Source organism: Amphiprion ocellaris, chromosome 13 (genome assembly GCF_022539595.1).
Source record: "Amphiprion ocellaris isolate individual 3 ecotype Okinawa chromosome 13, ASM2253959v1, whole genome shotgun sequence".
In the NCBI taxonomy this organism is placed as follows: Eukaryota; Metazoa; Chordata; class Actinopteri; family Pomacentridae; genus Amphiprion; species Amphiprion ocellaris.
Genome location: NC_072778.1, coordinates 5,741,066 through 5,765,028, shown reverse-complemented (window position 1 = coordinate 5,765,028; position 23,963 = coordinate 5,741,066). Strand labels below are relative to the sequence as shown.

Below are 23,963 nucleotides of genomic sequence, written 5' to 3'. Positions count from 1 at the left end.
AGGAGGAAACAACCTGGATAAGAGCCACAAAACAAAGAAGTTCTCTAAAAACTGCAACATGAACAGTTAAATTTCTTAATTTAAGCAAAATTTATATATATATAAATGCTTTAAGTGCTCACAGGTGTTGAAAATACTGTAAAAAGTGGCTCCACATCGTACACCACCTGTGTAATTTTGTGTAGGCCCTTCTTTTTTTCTACACAGCTTAAAACAATAAGAGGTTTTGAATCATCTAGACCAGGGGTAGCCAACACGGTGCCCGCGGGCGCCTGGTTGCCTGCAGAGACCATGTGAGTTGCCTGTGTTCTAAAAATAACACTAGTCACCATGAAATTCCTTATAAAAAATTATAGTTGCTGTTCTTTTTAAATCAAAAATACTTACAATAATGCAGATTTTAAATTACAATATTTATTATATATATTTTTTAAAACAAAATGTCTTCGGTGTAAATGAACTTTGACCTTGTCCGGGTCAAAGTTCACTGCGCATGTCCAACCACCACGTCACTCTTTGCTGAAGCGTCCGGGCGCAGACACTTTGGGAAGCAAGTTGTGGTTTTTACCCCCAAAACATGACAGAGAAGTGAAAGAGAAAACACTGTTTTCACGATGACTGAGAGGAAGAGTTCTTTTTCACAACAGTGAAAGATAAATGTACGTGTCCTATTTGCGGGGCGACTATTGCGACGGCAAAGCGGCACAATGTGGAGAGACGTTACTTTAGCCGCTACCAAGCTTCCATGCTAACTAGCCACCTGCTAGCGCACATAGACTGGATGCGCACTACGGACAGGAAAACCCGGGACTTAAAGGCAGCTTTGACATCTGCTACGCGGCGAAAAGTTTCTTCGTGGAGAAAAATGTACCATCAGAAAGGCTTGTTTTACTGACGACAGACGGGGCTCCTCCATGACGGGTCGCCATGCAGGCTTCATTGTACGATGCAGAGGTGATCCAGACTTCCCAGCATTCCTACATTACCACTGCATCATTCACCAGCAGGACATATGTATGTACAAAAGTGGCCGGATTTGATCATGTGATGACTCCTGTCGTGAAGATCATAAATGGCTCCAAAGCCAAACAACCAGGACATTGAAGGTGCTGCTGGAGGAGCTGTTAGCTGAACATGGTGACCTGTTACTACACACAGAAACCCCATGGATCAGCAGGGGAACAGTTTTGCAGCGTTTTTTGTCACTGTTGGTCGAAATCAAAGAGTTCATGCAGTCCAAAGGGGAAGACATCTCGCTGCTTGAGGACACTGAGTGGATTCTTGCCCTTGCATTTTTAACGGACATCACTGGGAAACTGAACCATCTGAACTGTGAGCTGCAAGGTAAAGGTAAGACATGATAAGCTCTGCAACACCAGGCTTCCCACTAACACACATTTACAGACAAAGAAAGAGGTAACATGTTGTCATTCAAAACACCGTGCCATTACACAAAAATGTGAAAAATAATTTGTTGAAAACATGTAATGATTTGTTGTTATGATCTGTTAAAAATGTTGCAATGCTGGTGCAAAATACTGGTGATTAGTATTAATGTGATAGGATTTATTTCAAAATGTGAAAGAGTTGATTTTTTTTTACATAACTGATAATTTGTACAAACATGGGACAGAGTTCATGAATTGTTCAAAAATGTTACAAAGGTGGTAGTTTGCACAAATGAAGCATGATTTGATGACAGTTAATGATTTCCTGAAAAGTTTAGAAGTGACAATTTGCACAGAAATCTAACTGGTGTGATTTTGAACAAAATGCTGCAAATATGCTAATTCATACAAAACTGCCAAGAAAGATATTTACCAAAGTTTCAGAGATGGGATACCTCTGACTTTTAAATATTGGAACAGATTTCCATATATATATATATGTGTGTGTGTGTGTGTTTCCTACCGTCATTGTTGTGGAAGTCGTTGTTAATAATTATTGTAAGGACTAATTAACATAAACGTGATCAGACAGTCTTTTTACATATTATTTTCATTATTATTATTATTGTTTAAAGATGATGGCGCAAGTTTGCTATTGAGGAAGTTTGTATCAAACAAGGTGCCCTTCGTACTACTCAGTACCCTTGAAGTTGCTCTCGGGTTCAAAAAGGTTGGTGACCCCTGATCTAGACTTAAAAGAGCCCCTAACTAGTATGTGCTACATCAGTCATTCCTGCAGTTGAAAAAGATTCAGTTAAAACTGACTGATAGTGACCACTCAGATAGAGAGTACCAGGGCGAAACAGGCCATTTGTCTGCTAGACTTCTGAATGTTAAGCAGAGGTGACCTATCTGGAGGAGGATGATGAAGATGTTCACCTGGTAAGTCCATATATGTCATAAGTTTTTTAATGGTTAAATGGGTCAAACTGAAGAATTTGTGTAAATTTAGGCTATGCAGTTTCCCACTGACAACAGTTATTACCGAGTATAAAACCTACATTTTCACTAACAACACCAACATGAAATGAAAAAATGTATCCATATTATGTGTTAGGGAGGTCTAAGGAGTGAAATACATGCACTGATTTTGCAGGGAAAAATTTGGGATTAAATGGGTTAAACGCCTCGTAACGTTTGTGTTGTCGGCCTTCATGGATCAGGCTCTTTACGGTGCATCCCAGAAATGCTGCATCAGATTGGAAATGTGGAGTTTGGAGGTCGGATTCACATTTTGATTTTCTTTCTTTTTATGGAGTTAATATATTAACACAAAACATACCAAAAATACTTTTAACAATCATTTATTTTTACATTTTTTACTTTAAAATGGGTCAGTTTGACCCGCAACAAAACAGGAGGGTTAAAGTATCTCAGATTTTCTCTTTGGGAAATAAACCAACAGTTTACTTAGTCCTCTTTATGACTAGTGAAGAAAGAAAAGCTGAAACCATTCAAAACATTCAGAAATGTGTGCTCATCAATGACAAACCAGTGATTTGGCATCAGACAGTTTATTTTGACAGAATCAGTACAGTTTGTCTTTTATTGCACAAAACCAACAACTGTCTCCATCTGTAACGTGCAGTCCTTAACAAAGCAGCGTTACATACAACAATAAGGCACTAATAGGTAGTTAAAGCTCGTTTTTTTTTTTTTTACAGTGGCACAACAGTTATTTAGTCAGTATTGCTGTATTATATGTTTTATTGGGTTTGTCTGCTCATTGTAACTGGAAACAGTCTGGTTTCACTTCAGATGCTTGTGTCTAAAAGTTTTGAGAAATCTGCCAAAAAAACCCTGTAAAGTTATACATTTTACTTGGAGCATGTTGGCAAACAGTAGCTTTAATAGCGGTTTTAGAAGAACAGATTGACACACGGTTGTGCCTAATATGATGAGACAAGACATCCGGTTTTCTTGTCTGTCTCAGAGAATCAAAATGAAAGTTATTTGCTGTAAACACACGCATTCACTGCAGCTTAAAGAACCAGTGTGTAGGATTTAGGGGGCTGTTTATCAGTAATGGAATACAGCTTCCATAGTTATGTCTTTATTATCAATGAAGGGCTACAAATTGTGTTTTTGTTAGCTTAGACTGAGCCTTTTATTGGAGCGGAGACCCCAGAGTTCAGACTGTACATTTTTAAAATAACCTGATGTACATTTGGCTGCCATCCCCAGTGAGGTAGTTTCCTTGTGCAGAGATGCACAGCTCCTAGTGTGTTATAGTCTCTGCTCCTGTCCCTGTTCTTCTCCGTCCTTCTCCCTCCTTGTTCCTGTCTGTCCTCCATCTCTCCCTATTCTCACTCTCTCTGGTCTCTCTCTCTCTCTCTCTCCCTCACTCGCCCCATGTCACCTCTCCCTCCTTGTCTGGTACCTCTGTCTGCACCTGTTGGTCTGTCTTTCTGCCTGTCTCACTCTCACTCACCTGCCTGCACTCCTGATTACAGTTATGTGAATCACCTGCACTGATCAGCCCATTTACCTCACCTGTCTGCAATTACACCTCCACTATATAAACCCAGCTCCTTCACTCACTCTCTGCCGGATCACAGACTTATATCCCCACTAGACTCTGCTTCCCCACTTTTGGACTCTGTTCCCCATCTTGTGAATACCCCTCCTTAGCTTAGTTTGTCAATTCTGTTTAGTTTTGTAGACTTCCGTTTTTGTATTCATAGTTTGTTTGTAGAGTTCTGAGTAGTTTGGTTTAGTTCTGCTCCCCCAGTTCAGTTCTCCATTTATGTATTGATTTAGTTATTTGGTTAAATAAATCTCTTGAACGATGAATTCATGGATGTGAATGTTGAAGAAAACAAACATGCTTAGTGGGTTAGTGAGGTATGTTGAGCTAAAAGTCAGAGCTTTCAGTATCATGAAGGTGGCTGTTTTAACCTGCTAGGTCACCATGGTAACTGATGCTGTGGAGCTAACCTGGTCCAGGTTCAGTTCAGAGTTTAGATTTAAATCTCTTTTATGGAGCGTACTACTGTGTAAAGCTTGCGCCTCTTGTGTCAGTTTGTATATTTGCCATTTGGGGAAATGGTCATACTCGCTTATATAAAACCATTTCTAGTTTAAAAGGGTAAATGACTTATGACTTTATGTTTGGGACAACAACTGCTGAATTTAACCTGAGAACATACTTTCCCCCTAAAATGGATCTTTGTTATAGAATACAACTCTTCACTTGTGAAGTTAATTTTGTTCGTCTTTGCGCTCACGTGTGACACTGAGATTTCCATCTGTATGTTACTAAAACCACTGAATGAAGCCGTGCAGTTACAGTATCGCATACTGTATGCATGATGTTGCCATGGGAACACCACATGTATTCAGCTGGTGATGCAGAAATCATATCAATAGGTTTTATGTTTGGTCCTGATTTGCTGTCAAGTCTGTTTCCATGCTGGTACTGCAGCTGATAGAACATTGATTGTTCTACTGGTATTTATTACAGAGAATATTCAATCGGTAACATTAATTTCATTTTGATTTGGCCATAAACTAAAGTGATTTCCTGCATTATGGGACAATGTCAGACCTAAATGCACTTCAATACAATATCATGCTTAACCCTCCTGTTGTCCTCATTTACGGGTGCAAAAAAATATTGTTTTCTTGTCTGAAAAAAATCCAAAAAATCAGCAAAAAAATTCCCCAAATTTCTGAAAAATTGCAAAACCTTCAGGAAGAAAACTCCTATAATTCCTTGAAAGTTTCCCTTAAAAGTTTTATTTAAAAAAAAAAAAAAAATATCCCCCAAATTTGGCAAGAAAATTTTTCAAGAAAATGAGTAAAAATCTTCCAAAAAAAATCCTAAAAATATCTAGTGATTACATATATATCAGTAAAACTTTTAAATATTTTCTTTAAGAACATTCACTAAAAAATCAACCAAAATCCAGTGAAGTTTGCTGGACTTTGGTTGATTTTTTTTTTTGTGAATGTTCTTAAACATTTTTAACATTTCTTTTTTTTCACCAAAAAATGTTCGAAGATTTCCCAAAAATGTTGAAAATGTGGACATCAGAAGTTTCACTGTGAAAATATATTTTTTTTCACATTTTAAAACTTTAAAACGGGTCAATTTTGAGCTGCAGGACGACACGAGGGTTAAATATATAAAGCTTAATAACTATTCTATAGCTCTTACTTGCATTAATTGCTCAAATAAATACATTATGCATGTTTTCTACAAGCATGTCTTGCATTATTTGCAGTAGCAGCGTTTAACCATCAGAAACGCTTCTGTTCCTCATTTTTCTCCATTAAAACAACCTTTTGACTAAAGCAGCTCCACACGATTATTTCATTTTGTGTGGAAGAAGAATCACATGACGCATTAAATGCCTCTTATGTGAACAGAAAGTCTTAAATAACAAAGAAAGTAGAAAACCGCCTTCGTGACACCTGTTAACTCTGAGGTTTTAGTTTTTGTCGAGCCGACTCACAGAGAGAAAGCCCAGCTACGTCAAAGTGGCGTCGTAATATTCAGTCCTCTGGTGCTCCTGACTTGATGTGGGTGTCTCATGTTTTTATGTTAAAGCAGTGGCCTCAGTGGCTCTCCTGTATGCTTAAAAAAGAGGTTTTCAGTTGGCTGCAATCTGCAACCTCACCGCTAGATGTAACTAAATCCTTCATACCGGTCCTTTAAAGCTGCTGCGTTCTGAAGCTGAACATGAGTCAGGGTGGTGATGGAGCGTGGACACATGAACTCAGAATGCTAACAACTGCCCAACAGTTAGAGGATCTACATCTTAAATTTCACTGAAAATGAAAAATATGCGTTTTTCCAGAGTGTTTCTATGGAGAGCGACCACACTGCTGCTGAGTGCTACAGTACCTGTGATTATTTTCTCCAAATACTACCTCCCTACCTGATCATTTGGGTGTTTGACAGCCATGTAAACAAAGTAACTGCATGCTGCTTTGAGGAAACTCAGGATTTGTGTGCGTTTCCTCTCCACAACAACAAATTTGGAGGAATCAGAAGAGTCTGCAGCATCCTCTCTAATAATTATATGGTTTAATTCTGTACCAGCAACACATTCAGGCTCATTTTGGAGGTTGGACTTTCTCTCCCAGTACCTGAATCAAAGTTAAGTTATGTTATTTAAGCGTTAATGCCACAATGATTTAAATACACGATTGTTACATTCTGTATCCATAACAGACTGGTTACTTTATGATCTACACAAACTCACCTCCTTAAGACGACTTTTTTGTGCGTAAAAAAATCTGATTATTACATAGAAGCAGCAACATACCCAAAAAGTTTGGCCCAAATATACAAAAAGAATCTAAGTCCGTCTGAATGTCGTGATTTCAACGACAGCAAAATAAAAACTTATAAGTAACTAAACTGAGAACAAACTAGTTTCCTCCTCCGGTGCAACCTCACCCATAATTCCCTTTGTTTTAAGCGGCTTCATGTCTCCACGCTTGGAGCGTCCTCACTGCTGCTCGACTTGTTGCTTTGTTTAGTCCCGTACGTCGCCTCTTCTTCGGCCTCCAGTCGTCTGTAGCGAGTGTTGAAGAAGATGAGGAAGCAGCAGGTGAAAAAAGTGCAGATTCCCGCCATCACCAACATGGGCACTGAGGGAGGCAACCAGAAGATCGACAGGAAGTTAACATTTTTCTTTAACTTCATCATCAGAATTAATATTTAGTGTTACTTTTCCATGCAATTCTTTGATACAAGAAGTACATTGACCATATACTGGATAAAAAAACAGGAACAATATAATTTTCCATAACAGTATGGCAGATTATTCTACTATTGTTTGACAACAAATGAAGATTCTGATCAATGTTTTAATCATTACATAGCAAAAGTAAAACACATTTGCCATATTTCTTTATTACACGTGACAGAAATGGAACTTTTTAGAATTTTGGATTGTTGGTCAAATAAAGCAAGATGTGATTTTATGAACAAACTAGTCAAATTATCAAGAAAATAACTGTCAGATTAGACAGTAATGAAACTAATAACTGTTGTGGGGTGGAGCTGTTAAAATGAGGAAAGCTGCAAAGACGGTTCAGCTCTAATTTGAGGTCCGTTAACTGCAGTCAGACACTCATGATGACCAATTCAGCTAATATTTGATGCTTTAAATTGAGCACATTAAAAATCCACGAGCATTCAGAGGTGTGATGGAGGTGTAACATCATGTGACTTACCCTTCCAGCTCAGGACTACGTCTCCACAGGTGGACAGAGGAGCGCTGATCCGTTTGGTTAAAGCCTGAAGGAGGATGATGTAGAGAACCGACTGAACCTGTCTGAAAGACCGAAACATGAGTTTCATATGAGCAGATCCAGTCCAACAGATGATCACTGTTAAGATGAATATTAAACAGTGGAGCAGCATTATAGCTTTACTTACTTTTTCAATATATTTCAGTTTATCTTCCAGTACGTTATGAGCTTTAACAGTGCTTTCTCTCAACAGAAGCATATTACATGTATGACATAAGAACTGTGAAGATCTGCCTATGTGGACCTGTTCATTCAGGGTATCTGCGGATTTGAGGATGTTAACTTTAAATCCCATGTGATAAAATATTTTAATTTAATCACCACAACAGCGACTCTAAAGTTCAGGATTTTGGCAATTTTTTTTTCTTTTGGCTGCTAACATGTGAATTATTGTAGTTTAATACTAAAACCACACATACAGAAGCCTCTTATCCATGTTAGATTTAGCCGCTGTATATATTGTATTATGTGCAATATATTACAGTGAGCACATTCTCCCAGAAAGTTAAGGTTTGTTACTAAACAATGATGGGTTTATCACCTCTCCTTGTTCACAGTTTGAAGATCTAGTGCATCTACAAGTCCAAATTTACCTTCTTTTCTCTAAACTGGAGCTATCTAACAATAATATCCTCCTGGAGTCACTCATGTCTCATCAAAACCACAAAATCGAACATTTTCTGCAGCCTGACCTCAATCTAATTCTTTACACAGATATGCAAAAAAATACACAAAATAGATCTCATAGTCCACCTCTGGAAGATTTCTAATACTTTGAAAGATGGATTTAAGGAATTAAGAGCCTAATTTTGCATTAATTAATTTAAAATTTTAATTCTAAAAATGTGCAGACACCAGATATATTTTGATAAACTTCTGTAAAAGCAGAAAATTTTGAGTCCTAATCAGACTTTAGTCTATTTATTGCTGTCTAATGTGTGTAAGTGGTGCTCAGACTGTAGTACCCTGATATGAAGATGAGTCCAGCGGATGTGGCTTCTCCAACTGGATACGAACACTCCACCGACAGCTCCATCGCCACCGGGTAAATGGAGAAACCAAACAGGCCAAAGAGAGCGCAGACGGCGGCCACGGCGGCTTTCTGCTGTGGCATCAGAGAAACCTGATGGGCAGAGAGCAGACAGAAGAAAAGCTTTGAGCTGAAGTGCAAATTTATGAACACCAAAAGTAGAACCATTCCACCACACTAATATCCGATGCTGTCGCTATCCCTCGCACATCTTTTTTTTTTTTTTTTTTTTCTATTTTTCAAAACCATACAGAGTTAAGCTCAGAAAAGGGGGCTACGTTGCTCTTTAAGTTTGTCACAATTCTCCAGAAACCTCTCTCTTCATTAACCTCGCAGTCATAGATCATCTACTGTGCTTTAAGTAATAAATAAATGGCTGTTCTTACCACTGAGAAGGCGATGCATGACAAAGCAGTGAAGCTCATGTTGATCTTTGTGGCTTCGATGAACTTCTTGGTCTTGTCGACGTACAGACCCAGAGCGCCGGCGCCGATGATCCCAAACACGATGAAGAGAGCGCCGCACAATCCGGCAAAGTCCTGTGAAGGTCGGATTTTATAGGTTTAGTGAGTAAATGACCAAATTAGCAAGTGTTCCAGAAAGACCAACAGGATTCATGTGCTTTTATTTTGCTGCATATTTGATATTTGACATTTTTCAGCTTCTCTCTGTATATAGTCTCAATCATGCTGCCTGTGCTGTTCTTTTTCATTAAATTGGCTATAATTCTGCCACTCCATGTATATTTTTCCTCATTGCTAATCGAGACGGTGCAGTTATCCTGCTGTGTACTTACATCGGTGTATCCCTGCATGCACAGGATCTGCTCCAGCAGTGTGGAGAAGCAGGTGAAGACAGCCATGCCCGAGCCAAAACACAGCAGCAGGATGAGGTAGGCTTTGTTCCTCAGTAACTACACAAGAAACAGACCGGTGGATTTGTGAGAAAAGCCTCATGGGAAAAACAAACTCACTGCAGCAACAGCATTTCAACAAGGTAAACATGCACAGAGAGCAGAGAAAATGATGAGTATAACTGGAAATAAACAAAACAAATGGTAAAGCAATTATGCTGCAGGTTTAAAGAGATTTTCTGATTTTGCACCTGTCTCTTTTTACTTTATCTGCCTCCCTACCTTGCTTCATTTACGCCTGCAACAGAACTGAAATACACACCTAAGGTAAACCTGCAAAGTTTAATGAAAGGTGAATATGAATATATAACCCTCAACAAAACAATTTAACAGTCCTTGAGGTAATCGTGCTTGCTGTCCTGTTCCACTGAGAAAATGAACCAAATCTAAGCTTAAAATTATAATATTTCATCAAAATCACTTTAATCTACATGCCTCAAAAATACAATATTTGAGAAGTCATGATTCATTCAAACATTCTGTGACTTTTCAGCTGAACTGCAGGATGGGTGATCCATCCATCCACTATCTATACATCACTTGATCCTCATTAGGGTTGTGGGGGGGCTGGAGTCTATCCCAGCTGACTTATGGTGAAGACAGGGGACACCTGGACAGGTCACCAGTCTATCACAGGGCTAAATATAGAGACAAACAATCACATTCACATTCATACCTACGGACAATTTAGAGTTACCAATTAACCCCAGCATGTTTTTGGACTTGGAAGAAGCCAGAGAACACAGTGAGAACTCAAGAATGCACAGGGAGAACATGCAAACTCCATGCAGAAAGATCCCAGGGACGCAAACCGGGGATCTTCTAGCTGAAAGGCAACAGTGCTAACCACTGATCCCCTGAACAAAATACAGATAAACACAATTACAAAGTGTATAACAGTATTGTGAACAGCAACACAATACTGTTATACGCTTTGGATGTATTTTGGATGTATTTTGTTTAGCCACTGTCTGTAAAAGAAATATACTTTGAAAAATAAAAAATAAAGCTTAAAGAAAACGGTCTGTAGAGAAGCAAGTTGCTAGAAGGTACATGCAGAGTAACTGGTGGAATATCTTTGAGAAGTTGATTTGCAGTAGTTTTAAAAACAGTTGGAAGAGTTTGTAAAAATACAGTTAAATATTAATAGTACATAGAGAAACTATTGTAAGGACTTTTACATATAATTTCCATTTTTTTCAACTTCTGTAAAACAAGAAAAAATTCAACTTTTGTTTTTGATTTACCCTATTATGCCTGTGTTATACTGAACAGAAGCTATTTCTGAGTTCTCTCTACTTCTAGCCATGGTTGTGTTGTTCCCACAAAGGGACAAGACTTTACATTGCAGTGAAAAATGAGCCCACACTGAGCAGAAATGTGACAGAAGCACACCCTGCTTGGGTTATAACAAGGACTTGTTATCAGCACCACATTCAGGTGGAAATGTCAAGGAGGCAGAAAGAACATCGTCACTCCAGACACACTCATCATGGCCTCTGTTAGAAACCTCCCTGCAGCAGACAGAAATGTCAGCCGCTGCAGGAAGAAACCACATCAATGCAGGTACACATGCTGCTGGTGCAGAGAGGAGCTCGCAAATGTCACCTTCAAAGAAAAGAATGCTGCTGTTAGAAACGTCAGAGCTGAGCTTTGAAACCCATCATTATTTCCATTACTGTTTAATTCCCTTTCTGTCCTTTCATTAAATCGTTCCGTGTGCATACTGTAAATGTAAAAGCAAGCAGTGAAATCACTGCGTGGTAACTGGATGTCTCTTCTTGATATGGTTTTGTAGAATTGTTTCTGACACCAGAGTTATATCTGTTGTTATGTTGTTGCTTCTTTTTAGAGCTTCTGCAGTGAGTTTAACCCCTTAAGATACAGTTTAATTTCTCCTTTAAACCTTAGATGCATGCATGATTGGACCCTACACTCTTCTATAAGTGGGTCAAAACTGACCCGTATAAGAATCATGTGTTTTTATGCCATTTTTACAATTTTGGTTAAGAATAATCACTTTTATATTATATTTTTGTCCACACAAAAACGGTTTCCTGTTTGAAATATGTTTATTTTTCACTTTATAACAGATATTGAACATTGTGATAATTGAAAAAGAAGACTGACACTTCTGACATAGTGTGTGTGGTCCACAGTAAATATATTCCTGACAGTCACAACTGATAAGAATCTCAGGTTTCCATGAGATTCTGTGGGAAATGCAGAAGGGTTATTATTGACCCTCTTATGGAAGTTTGGGGTAGTGATACAAATATTAGAATTTCTTAAAAAGGATAAAAGGCAACTTAAAAATTTAAATGGAATGATATCAAAAACACATTTTTTCAGGAATAGCCGGAAAATTAAATGATAAAAACTTTTTATTATAAAAAGAGAGCAAAAGAAACGACCCCATCGGGTCATTTTTTACCCACTTATGCATCTAGGGGTTAAATAGATTCAAGGTTGCTAAAATCATTCTAAACCGAACAGCAGCGTGCTTCAATTCTGTACTAAATTATGTCGTGTTTACACAAAGCAACGCTCAAAAGAAGCTATTATGGAGCGGACATATTTAGTATATTTTAAATCCAATCCAAACCAAATCAACTTTTATTGTCATTTAGCTGGACTTACAACCGTAGTGCAGGCAAGATGAGGTGTTTCACTAGGCATCCAATAAAAAAAGAACGAGTTTAAACACACACACTCCGTGAGATGGATTGCAGCTAAAATGAAAATGAAATTGTCTCAGTTTAAAGTGTCCACAGTAGCAGCCTGTGGTTAAAGTGCCTGTTAAAGTGACTCATCATTAAAACTGAAGGTGCAGAAGTGTGCAAGTTCTGCACTAGAATGTCAAATTTAGTTTTTCTGTTCGGATGCAAAACATTAGATCCAAAGTGTGAACCAGAATTATGAAGTTGTGGACCAGAGAGCTAAGACAACAAGCTGAAACTCACTGTGAAGCTTTGTGCAGCCAAAAATCAAAAAGAGCTGCAGATTCCGCTAATAATTGAACATCATCACATTGTTCTCACATTTCCATTTGAGTTATTGTTATAAAAAAATGACTGAGTGATTAATTGTCTGCTTAATTAATAACTACGTGGGATCTTTCTGCGTGGAGTTTGCATGTTCTCCCTGTGCATGCATGGGTTTTCTCCGGGTTCTTCCTCCCACAGTCCAAAAACATGCTGATGTTAACTGGTGATTCTAAATCATCTATAGGTGTGAATATGAGTGTGCTTGTTTGTCTCTATGTGTAGCCCTGTGATAGACTGGTGACCTGTCTGGGCGAACCGGTAGCTCACCTGGTTGAGCGAATGACCCATACAACAGCAGCTACAGTCCCCGATGCAGCGGTAATTGGTTCGCGTCCGACCCATGGCCATTTGCTGCTACTCTACTCCCTACGTTTTCTGTCTCTCTCTCCACTGTCTTATATAATAAAGTCTAAAAAGGCCAAAAAATTAACTTTAAATCTAAGTCAGCTGGGATACACTCCAGCCACCCACGATCCTGATGAGGATTAAGTGGTTTTTAGATAAGGGATGGATGATTATTTGTCTTAATTATAGATAAAAATCTAACCGATGCAGCTTCAGATTTTGAGTTGGTGATATCTTCTTCCTTGTGTGTTCTTACCAGTTTGATCCCCTGTACGTAGGGCTCTGATCCGGAGGACTCGGCGCTCGCTGATGGCGGTGTCGGGGGGGCGCTGCTCCGTATCCCCACTGTTGCTAGGAAACAGATGATGCATGTCGGCACTGCATAGGCAAGCAGCTAGAGGACAAACACGTGCAATGTGGTGATAAATGGGTGTTAGCACCTTAAATCAAAGACAATTTATCATCATTAGAGAGCGAGGCGACCAGAACCAGCATTCAGCAGCTGCAGGTTTCTGTATTAGCAGGTGCAATCCCACAATTCCCTGTGGGAGTCCTCTAATTCTAAAGCAATAGAGTTGTTGTTTTTTCAGATTTTTTGATATTGTTACCTCACACCACAGGGGAATGGAGAGAGGAGAGCCTAACACATAAAAAAGACTCCTCAGTTAGCTGGTGTGTGTAATGGATGTAACCAAAAGTGTGTATTGTTCTACATATTTCTTTAACAGGTGGATCATCTGGAAGATATTGGTGATCCCAAGACGAGTCAGGCTTAATGAGGAAATCTCATCTGCCTCCTCTCTGCTCCTGTAAACTATGATTTTTCGGAAAAGGTATTCACACTCATATTTCACATTTGTACTGTTTTATCTCGCACACCCCCGACTATAACTTGGCATAGAGTTGTGCCTACCAAATTGAAATTATTCAGCACGGTTATTTCACAAAGCTGCATCTCTCCACGGTTTTATTTTCAGCAATTTTGTAGAATTTTTACAGATTTTGATTCTTTACAATCTGAAGTTTTTACAGAACATCCATCAGCTTTTAACTCCAAGGCACCTTTGTTTCCATTCTCTAGCCAGTTAGGACTAAAGAGGTTTCTTGGATGAGAGGTGAAATGTCCTCAAGAACCAAAAAGAGAAGTCCAGACTGTGTATTTATGTATGCAACAGATACAGAGCTAGATTAACATTAATTATTACTTCTAAGAAAAATATTCTTGTTGCTGCAAAATGCTCAGTTTAACTCACCAGCTAGTCGTTAAGTGATACTGAACAATTGTGCAAATGTCCTGAAACCAAAACAATGACTTAAAAGTGGCTAAAAGCTACTGGCCGATAACACCCTTTCACAAAAACATCCTTATTTAATGAATGAACTGAAACTGCTGCTGTGTTTGTTCAGTATATGTTTGAGAAACATCAACCTTGAGGTCAGATGGATACTGAAATACCTAGATGTTAACACAAAATAATCAAATTGTACTATACAGTAAATGAAACAAAGTCTAATGAGTTGGGAATGCTTTCTGAAGACTTTGTTTTAGTTGAACTCACCAGTGCTGGGATTTTGGCAGATGTTTCCACCATCATAGGAGAGATGATGTTAGCAAGAAGGACGCCGAGGGGGTTGGCTGAGAAGAGGAAAACGGAAGTGCAACTGAGGGTTATTCTGCTTTCTACTCCATATTGAGAATCAGTGCAGTCTTCCGTGACTTCCTGTTCCCAGTTTCAGTCGTCTCAGTGACAATACGGAATATAAACAGAGCATCTAGAAGGAAAACCTTAACTCAATGTCTGCTTTGTATTTTCTATTTTCTTTAACATGCTTTTCTTTAAGTATATTAATCTCTTTTTTGTTTTTCTGTACATAATGAAAGCTTCATTTAAAGATTGTGTGCAGAAAAAACTTTGCTGATGAGCCAAAATGTGAGAGCACTTTGCAGCACGTGCTGAAACTGACTCAGTTCCTATTTAACTTGTGCGTATTAATACTGAACAAATCTGACAGAAGGGCTGTGAACAATGACAGGAAATAACATTACCGTTCAAAAGTTTGGGGTCACCCAGGCAATTTCATGTTTTCCATACTAACTCACACTTTTATTCATGTGCTAACATAACTGCACAAGGGTTTTCTAATCATCAATGAGCCTTTCAACAGCATTAGCTAACACAATGTAGCATTAGAACACAGGAGTGATGGTTGCTGGAAATGTTCCTCTGTACCTCTATGGAGATATTCCATTAAAAATCAGCTGTTTCCAGCTACAATAGTCATTTACCACATTAACAATGTCTACACTGGATTTCTGATTAATGTTATCTTTACTGAAAAAAAATGCTTTTCTTTCAACAATAAGGCCATTTCTAAGTGGAACCAAACTTTTGAGCGGTAGCGAGCAGTTGAAAAGATTAGCAGTTATTATAATTTTAATGTGCTTTATTTAACTTCAGTTGTTTTGTGTATGAGTTGAGTAAATTGGAAAAGAAGGATGAAGAAACATGATAAATGAGTGAATCACAATAAAAACCACAGCTCTACCAGTTTCTATTTATAGCTTTGATCACTTCTTTGACTTTAGATAGATACTTCACTGATCCTTTGCAAGAAATTGTGTACATTTTCTCATTTTTTCTTGTGAAAAAACCCCTATAAATTCATTCACAAAAAATTGCTCTTTTTTAAGATTGAAACATTGGAGGGTATATTAAGTGCAGTACAAGCTAGCAAAACCACACCCCTTACAAGTGTTTTTTTAAAATTTTTTTTAAATCTAATAACCTGCAGACATTCTTTAAAGAGCGTATACATGCTTTGGGAACTATTTGGTAAATGTCAGGGTGACTTACACATAGAGGCGATCATGTTAGCCGTGGCACGCTGATGCTCGGGGAACCACAGAGCTGCCACCTTGGTGGGGGTGAAAATGATGAGGGGCTGAGCCAGGGCAGCTAAGGTCTGACCCAACATCACTATCGAGTAATGGAACGTGTAACCTGGATACGGCGGCGTGCCCATGTAGCGCAGCACGGCTCCGAGCATGTTCAGCCAGGCACCTAAGATCAGCTGTAAAGACGGCAGGAGGGTGAAAGGTCAAAATGCTGCAACGGACTCAGGATGTATTCCCTCCAGCTAACTCTCAGAGATCATCTGTCTATCAGGACGTATTTGTGGAAGGCTTTCTTCTCTACTGAGATCAGTTTTAATCCTAATTATTCTATCGTGCAGCTGCTTATTGCCAGTCTATTATTATATTGTATGTGTAGGGCGGTGGTTAGCACTGTTGCCTGGGTTTGAATTTCAGCCTGGGGTCTTTCTATGTGGAGTTTGCATGTTCTCCCTGTTCCTGCGTGGGTTCTCAATGGGTTTTCTGGCTTCCTCCCACAGTCCAAATATATGCTGAGGTCAAATGAGGATTCTAAATTGTCCATAGGTGTGAATGAGAGTGTGCTTGGTTCGCTTGCTTCACGTTGACTCAGCTAGGATATGGCATGTGTTATGCATCCGTAAGTTATGTACAGATATACGAATCATGTGATCTAAATATGTAGCAAGCGGAAGGAATTGATGGGACTCAGAAACACCCCCACAATTTAATCAATTGTTCCTTGTATCATTTCTGATGGATAAGTCCCGATGAGTCAGCAGCGGTCGATTTGTTGTAGGATCACAATCATGTGATCGTCAGCAGGCAGCTGATGTAGTGTTCACTTGTTGTCATAGTTACAGTGATGCTATCTCGGAATGATACAGAAATCTTTAACAAACCCAAGGTCCTTGTGTCATTTCTCACCTTCCCTGAAAACTTCATCCAAATATGTTATTCCGTTTTTGAGTAATGTTGCACACTGACAGACAGACGGACAAACCAGCGCCGATCGTCACATAACTCCGCCTCATTCCTTGATGAAATAATTCAAACTCCTGTTAATGTTGCCTTCTTACTAAGACGCCGTATTCAGTTTCACTCTCAGAGAGGAATATGAATGCAACCTGTTTCTTATTCCTTGATTCAGCCTCCGTCTCAGACCTTTCAGAATCAGGATCTATGACTGATTATATCCTCCCATTCTCTGTTTATTTCCTCCACACTTCTAAAGTCAGTAGCTGCTTGGTTGAAGCTTTGTGCTGTAGGAACCACACTTTGCCATGGCTCATACAAAAACACTCAAAGAAGACATAAACTGTATCTCTCAGTAGAATAAAATAGAGGGAATGGCAGGATTCTCATTTAGTTTTTCTGGAAAAGCTGATAATATTCCCCTTCCTCTTTGCCCCAGTTGTCAGAGTGTATTTTGTACCGTGATCCGTAAGCCGAGGGTGTCCAGCATCCAAGTGGTCCCGAAGCTGAGCGGTATGGCCACCACCATGAAGACCAGCGACAACCAGTTGATCAACTCCAGACTGACCTTCAGGAACTCGGCAGACTGGTCTGCTACTGGTGCAAAGGTGAGCCATAACTGGGAACAAACATAAAGATTTGTATTCAAAAATCAGGCCTGAAGAAGTATTACTTTGAAGAAGTATTAGTTACTCTTAAATTAACTCTCAACATCATTTTAGCACTAATTTATACAAATAAAGTCACTGTGGACCGATGCTGAAGTTAATCTTGAATTTTGAGCGCTTGGGAAAATATTTTAAAACTTGAGAATAGGATCAGTCTCTTAAGAGCTGAGATATAAATATAAGAGATCAATTTTCTAAGAGAGTGTAATCAAGATTATCATTAATCCTATAAGCTCTAGGCTCATTTTAGGATAATTTCCCTACCTTTACTTTTAGACTTTTATCTTGATCATTAATATACGCATAGTAGTCATATCCAGCAACACTTCAAATATAAATGATCAATATGTTGTTTACATATGATCAATCTGGAATATGAGATCTCTCTGGTGCATTTTTATATCCTCAATATCAAATCAAACCAGACAGAATAAAGCCTGAATGGCCTTTAGTAAATCTGCAGCGTGTAAAGCTTTGAACTGACCCTAGCCTGTAATTAAAAATGTCATCTCAGTGGAAAAACGGTAAAACTGAAAGCTTATTTTAGCAGGATGCCAACACAGATATTTCAGTCTTTGCTTTTTCCTCACTGCTGTCAGTTAATGTGCACCCCTGATCAATAATGTGAATTAAGAGCTTTATCGCAGAGTAATTCAGCTGCAGGTCTATTAAATGAGTGCCTAACAACCATTATACTGAATAATATTGATTCTATCACATTTTTCTTACACTGTAAATACAACTTTTTCACTCATCACATTTTCTGATTAGGTGTTGACTTTAAATTGTTAACACTTTCACAATGTGTTTTGTCAGTAAATGCAGATCCACTTTGCACTTTAATGACCTGATTTCCTCAAGTATGTTGAGTCTTATGACATGGACACGGTATTGTAAAAATCACGAGTTCATGTGAAAAAGAACTGATATATATAATTAATTAATCCTCCCTCGTGTTCTGCTCTCACATGACTCGTGCATCTCGACTTGTTATTCTGCTGAGATGTTTTAATGCTACTAGAAACCACAGTACTGTGACGGAAAGTTGCTGAGATGGTGAAAAACATGTTCAAGGAAAAACTATTGCCTGCTGAATAGTCTGTCATACCTTCACCCCGATCAGATGTGATGAATATGTGTGGATTTAGAGAAGGGGGTATGTAACTAAGTAGATTCATTCAAACAGTACAAATACAATTTTTATTGTTATACTGCTTTATAGTCCCTTCTCACTACATTTCTGTCACAATTATTGATACTTGGCTGCTTTTTAGATCACTTTTGAACATTTTATTATATCTTTATTTTAGCCCTGTTGTACTTTTTTTTTTTTTTTTTAAACTCTAGGGCTTCTTTCACGTCCTGTATTTTAACTACTACTCCCACTGTTTAGACTAACTGCACGTACTTTGACTAATGTACAATGACCTGACCTGTAAATTCAACCCTGGCATTCAACAAAGGCAGCACCTGTACTGTTGTCTGTTGCGTGAACAATGGAGAAAACCTCATTCATGCAGTTGAGCTGACTCAAGCCGGTCAGCTGATTGGGACACACAATGCCAGTCTTGTCCACAACAGGGAGGAAAGCCTCTGAGGCGTTTTACACTTTTCACACATTCCCCGTACCAATAACAGCTGCCACCACTGACACAAAGGAACAACATATTCTGTAAACTGCACTGAACATAATGCATCTGCAAGGGGCAAATTTATAATTCTGGTTTTCACATAGCATATATTAAACAACCAAAGATCAATTTATCTTCTAAGGCATTTTTAAAGCAACAATGCTTCTTCAAACAGTTTCTTTGGGGAATATCTTTGGGTTTTAAGGTTTCATGCTGGGTTTTAAGAAACTGTGATTGCAAGAAGAAGAAGAAAACAAAAGGAATCTGCGGATTAATCTCTGCCTGCCTCTTGGGAAAATAATCAAATCATGTGCAATATTATGCCAATTTCTGTGAATCCCATCACCTTTGTTTACAACTTCGTCATGTGTTTACATTCCCTAGATATTATTTATACATTTTTTTATACTGTGTATGCTATCAGTTATTTTATTCTATTGTATCCAATCTTGTTTTTTATATTCTAACTCAGAGAGTAACACCATAATTTTGTTGTATTGTTGTCTGCAGCAGTACAATGACAACAAAGGTGTTGAATCTGTAATGAAACTCAGTTTTAGCTGTAGTCTTAGTTTGAAAAAGTTAGTTTTGAAGACTACACCAATAATGGGAATAGACCGATTGAATATTTTCTTTTTTCTTCACTCCTCTATGACAGTAATTGGAATATCTTTGAGTCGTGAACAGAACAAAACATCTGCCTTCTTGGGATTTGGAAAACACTAATCAACATTTTTTTTTACCATTTCATGACATTTTGGATGAAACAACTGATTGGTTCATGATGAAAATAATCGAAAAATTCATTGACAATGAAAATTACTGTGAGTAGCAACATTAACTTCACTGGAAAAGTAGGGCTGGTTGGTATTTTTAAATCCATCCAATCTAAATTTCATTTAGCCAAACAAAAATACAAATAACCTAGCTGTGCAAACAATAGATTTACTCAAAAAAATACAATCTACTGTAAAAATTAGAGTCATTAGGATATGAAATAATTATATTGACATATTTTCACAGCTTTGCAAAACATATTTTGGTTTGTTCCGCAAAAAGCACTAGAGTCCAATAGACAGTCATAATATTACATAAGTTAATTTATGTATTCCTATCTCAATAATTTATTTTAATTTCTCTTAAAAAAAAGACATCTGGTATTACATGCTCTTTTAGAAATCTTTCCTCTTCTTCATTTTTTTCACTGAACTCTAACATACAATGTAGTTTAAAAGGCTAACAATCACCACAGGTTTTTCTACGCCCTAATTAGGCCCGTTAATGTCGCTCAGACTGATGAGGAACTGGCTCATCAGCTGTTATTTGCCACATCATGAATGACTCTCTGCCAGCTGAGCTCCTTTTGTGAGTGGGAGCACCAGCTCTGTGGAGACAAAAGCTCCCACAGAGAAGACGAGTCCCGTGGGGGCTGGAAGTAGGTGAGGGAGGGTCTCGGCTTGCATGACTGATGGCGGGCTGCAGGCACGCTCCACTTTACAATGAAAACATCTCCAGGGAAGGATCCTAAGTTACACAGACATTAGAGGGCCACCGCGTGTCATCTACCTACACTGATTACAGCCGCAAATGTGTTTTCAAAGGGCAACAAGCAGCCAATTAAAGGACAACACCGAAAAGACAGCGAGTGTAAGTAAAACGTGATACTGTACATAAAGAGAGGAGCATGAAAAGGGAAGCTGGGTCAAAGATAAATGCTACATTTGAATATCAGTGAGACAATAATTTCTGTTGAAAAAATACATCAAGTCCAACACCATTTAATGAGTGCTTATCTGGGGACACAGGCAGACCAGACATGAGCAGTTATCCAGAGAATTTTACAAACTGGGCCCCTTATTGATCCCGTTTAAGGGTCAAACACAGGCCTTAGATGTGCCTCCGAGCAGCGCCACCGGTACCCTTTGACCCCCTCACATTAAGGTTCAACGCAGTTAAACATTTGACCTATCTATTATATTTAAACACCCTGTAACTCCTCCTGGTTTAATACATTTTACTAGAAAAAAACCTTCATATAAATGCAACCAATGCAGGAGATTTCTCATCTAATATGAGTAGCAGTGCAAAAGCTGACACTTGCTTTAGTATCCAACTCCTTTTATGACAGAAAAAGAAAAAAGTAGAAATAATTTATAGATTAAAAGACAAAAAAAACTTACACAGTATCTCCAATCAACAGTAATTTCTGACGAGGTGATCATAAATTTTAAAATTCTTGCAGTGCCACCTATCACAGCTCATCAGGTGAGTGGAAGCTAACGTGTTAGCATCTAAGCACATTCTATACATATATTATAACACTGACTATTCCACTATTCCAGCTAAAATTCAAAAGTTTGGTTTTCCATCTGATTCCTAGAAGGTTTCCCCTGAACGTTTAAAGCAGAGATGAGTCACGACTCTGCAACTATGAGTTACAGTTTGTGCCCATTATACATTTGCAGCCATATTTTGTTTATTGATTATATTTATGATTAAACAATCAGCTGTTTTGTTTAAAATGTCATAAAATGGCAAAAGAAAACTTTGCGTTTTCCAAAACCTAAGATAGAAAATGTCTTGTTTTGTCCCGAACCCAAAGATATTCGGTTTATTGTCATAGAGGAGTGAAGAAAACAGAAAATATTCACGTTTTAGAAGCAGCGATCAGACCTTTTTTCACCTTTATTTCTCAAAAAAATTGTCAAACTGATTCAGCATCAAATTTCCAATCAATTTACTGGCCAATTAGTTGACAAAAATCCTGAACCTTGAAAATCCCGGAATATTTATTGATTTATTTATGTATTAGTTGATTGATTGATCGATGGATGGATTGTGGATTTAATGCAGTTAAACTATGCAATTTCATGGTCACATATTGTAAAAATTTTGGCCTGCATTATTTACTTATTTCTTCTTAACACTCAACAAGTACTACTTAATAATATTTATTTTCTGTATTTTTGTTAGATATTATCTGTACTTTAAAAAGGGAAAATCAGTAAAAAAAATTGTAATTGTGCCTTAATAAACACGGTCTCCTTCAATAACAGCAAATACCTATAAAATAGTAATTTTTGCTGATTTCAGTACAGTATGAAAGGAGCGAAATTTACTGTCAAACACTGAATAAAAGAAATATTTTTATTTATTTGTATAGTATTTGCCCTTTGTTTTCTATATTTAACAAGTATATTAATATTTTTTCTTGAAAAAAAATCTGTATTGACCCTTGAACATAATGTGCAGGTTTCACTGAATTAATTTACAAATATAGATAGATAGTTAGATAGATAGATAGATAGATAGATAGATAGATAGATAGATAGATAGATAGATAGATAGATAGATAGATAGATAGATAGATAGATAGATAGATAGTGTATATATGATAGATGGACATTGTATTTAAATGCAGCGAAACTATGCACACATTTTTTAACATTCAACATGTAAAAATATATGTATTTTCTGAAATTGTGTGAATAATTTTATCTGCACTTTAAAAAAGGTGAAGGCAATTTGAAAACTTATGTCAAATTTTATTTTTTACATTTTATTTTCATTTAAAGAATTGCAGTTTAGTTATTTTATATATACATAATATATATATATATATAGTTTTAGTTTATATATATATATATATATATATATATATATATATATATATATATATATATATATATATATCCTAAACCCTTAAAATCCCAGAATATTTATTTATTTACCTATTGTTTGTTTGTTTGTTTGATTGATTGATTGTGGATTTAATCCAGTGAAACTATGCAATTTCATGGTCATACACCGCAAAAATTTTGGCCTGCATTTGATTTTATTTTTAAAACAGTCAACAGGTGAATTAATACTTATTTTCCGTGGTTTGACTAGATATTATTTGTACTTTATAAAGGGAAATTTGTAAAATAGTAGTTATATGTTTTGCTGATTTAAGTAAGAAATTTACTGACTGTGAGAGAACAAACAACAGATTTTTGATGTATACTTTTTTGTTTGTTTGTTTTTAAACAGTCAACAAGCATATAGTTGACCCTGGAACATAATGTGCTGATCTACTGACCTACTTCCTACTGATGAAGTGATTTCAGCAGTCTGCTCTATGAAGGATCCCATCTCCATAAATTAAAGTAATACTCTACCCTGTAACATTTGTCATTCTAAGAATTGCAATTTGACATACACATGTATTTAATAATGTATCTGAGCTGCTAACCATGAAAGAAAACTGCATTTCTGGAACGCCGACCTGAAGAACACGAGCGAACATTTGAACTTTGTTTTGAACTTCTCCGACTCACCGTAGCGTTGGAGCAGTTTAACAAACACAACACCAGCAGCACAAACCAGCGTCTCTTGTAGACTTTAAACACCAGCAGTTTCCTCAGCTCCGGGTTTGGTCCTCTGCAGACACCGGGGGAAACCGTCTGACTGTCGGCGGAGGCTTCGTGATAACTCTCCATTATTCCGCTGACAGTTCGCCGGTTTAGCTAGTTAGCTCGTTGGCTAACAACACTGTACAGATATCCGAGGCATTGCTCCGTTTGTGTTGTTGTCAGGTGGGTAAAAGCCGATAAAACAGCGTGGTTTCGCTAAAAAACAAACCGTAAATCCACGGTGTTGACTTGTGTTGGATTACAATGTCATTTAATGTCACAAATAGGGGCCGGGAAGCAGTTTTGTCGGCAGGAGAAAGTCAACAATCAACAATCAGGTAACCGTCATTGTACTGTACGAAGATCTTCTATT

General features: G+C 37.7%; 1 protein-coding gene across 2 annotated transcripts; it reads right to left on the bottom strand.

Moving 5' to 3' along the window:
• Positions 1-2,943: 2,943 nt before the first annotated feature.
• slc49a3 (solute carrier family 49 member 3) lies at positions 2,944-23,939 on the bottom strand. Of its 2 annotated transcripts, none has more exons than XM_023285323.3 (10): positions 23,516-23,939; positions 17,358-17,516; positions 15,906-16,122; positions 14,610-14,686; positions 13,307-13,444; positions 9,542-9,658; positions 9,132-9,284; positions 8,681-8,838; positions 7,638-7,738; positions 2,944-7,049 (listed from the first exon to the last, which is right to left on the bottom strand). In XM_023285323.3, exons 1-10 carry the CDS (start codon positions 23,675-23,677, stop codon positions 6,883-6,885), a joined length of 1,449 nt encoding a protein of 482 aa, XP_023141091.2. In that variant the 5' UTR covers positions 23,678-23,939; the 3' UTR covers positions 2,944-6,882. The 2 variants fall into 2 exon arrangements, 1 of the variants encoding a protein (XP_023141091.2); XR_008603705.1 differs by having other exon boundaries at positions 6,911-7,049; positions 7,638-7,734.
• Positions 23,940-23,963: the final 24 nt, after the last annotated feature.

Bases quoted from the DNA above. Each gene is read 5' to 3' on its own strand.
- slc49a3 (XM_023285323.3), bottom strand. From the start codon at position 23,677: ATGGAGAGTTATCACGAAGCCTCCGCCGACAGTCAGACGGTTTCCCCC. The intron at 9,285-9,541 runs GTAAGTACACAG...CGACCTTCACAG, and splicing joins GCATGCAGGGATACACCGAT to GACTTTGCCGGATTGTGCGG. The intron at 7,050-7,637 runs GTAAGTCACATG...TGCCTCCCTCAG, and splicing joins CGTAGTCCTGAGCTGGAAGG to TGCCCATGTTGGTGATGGCG.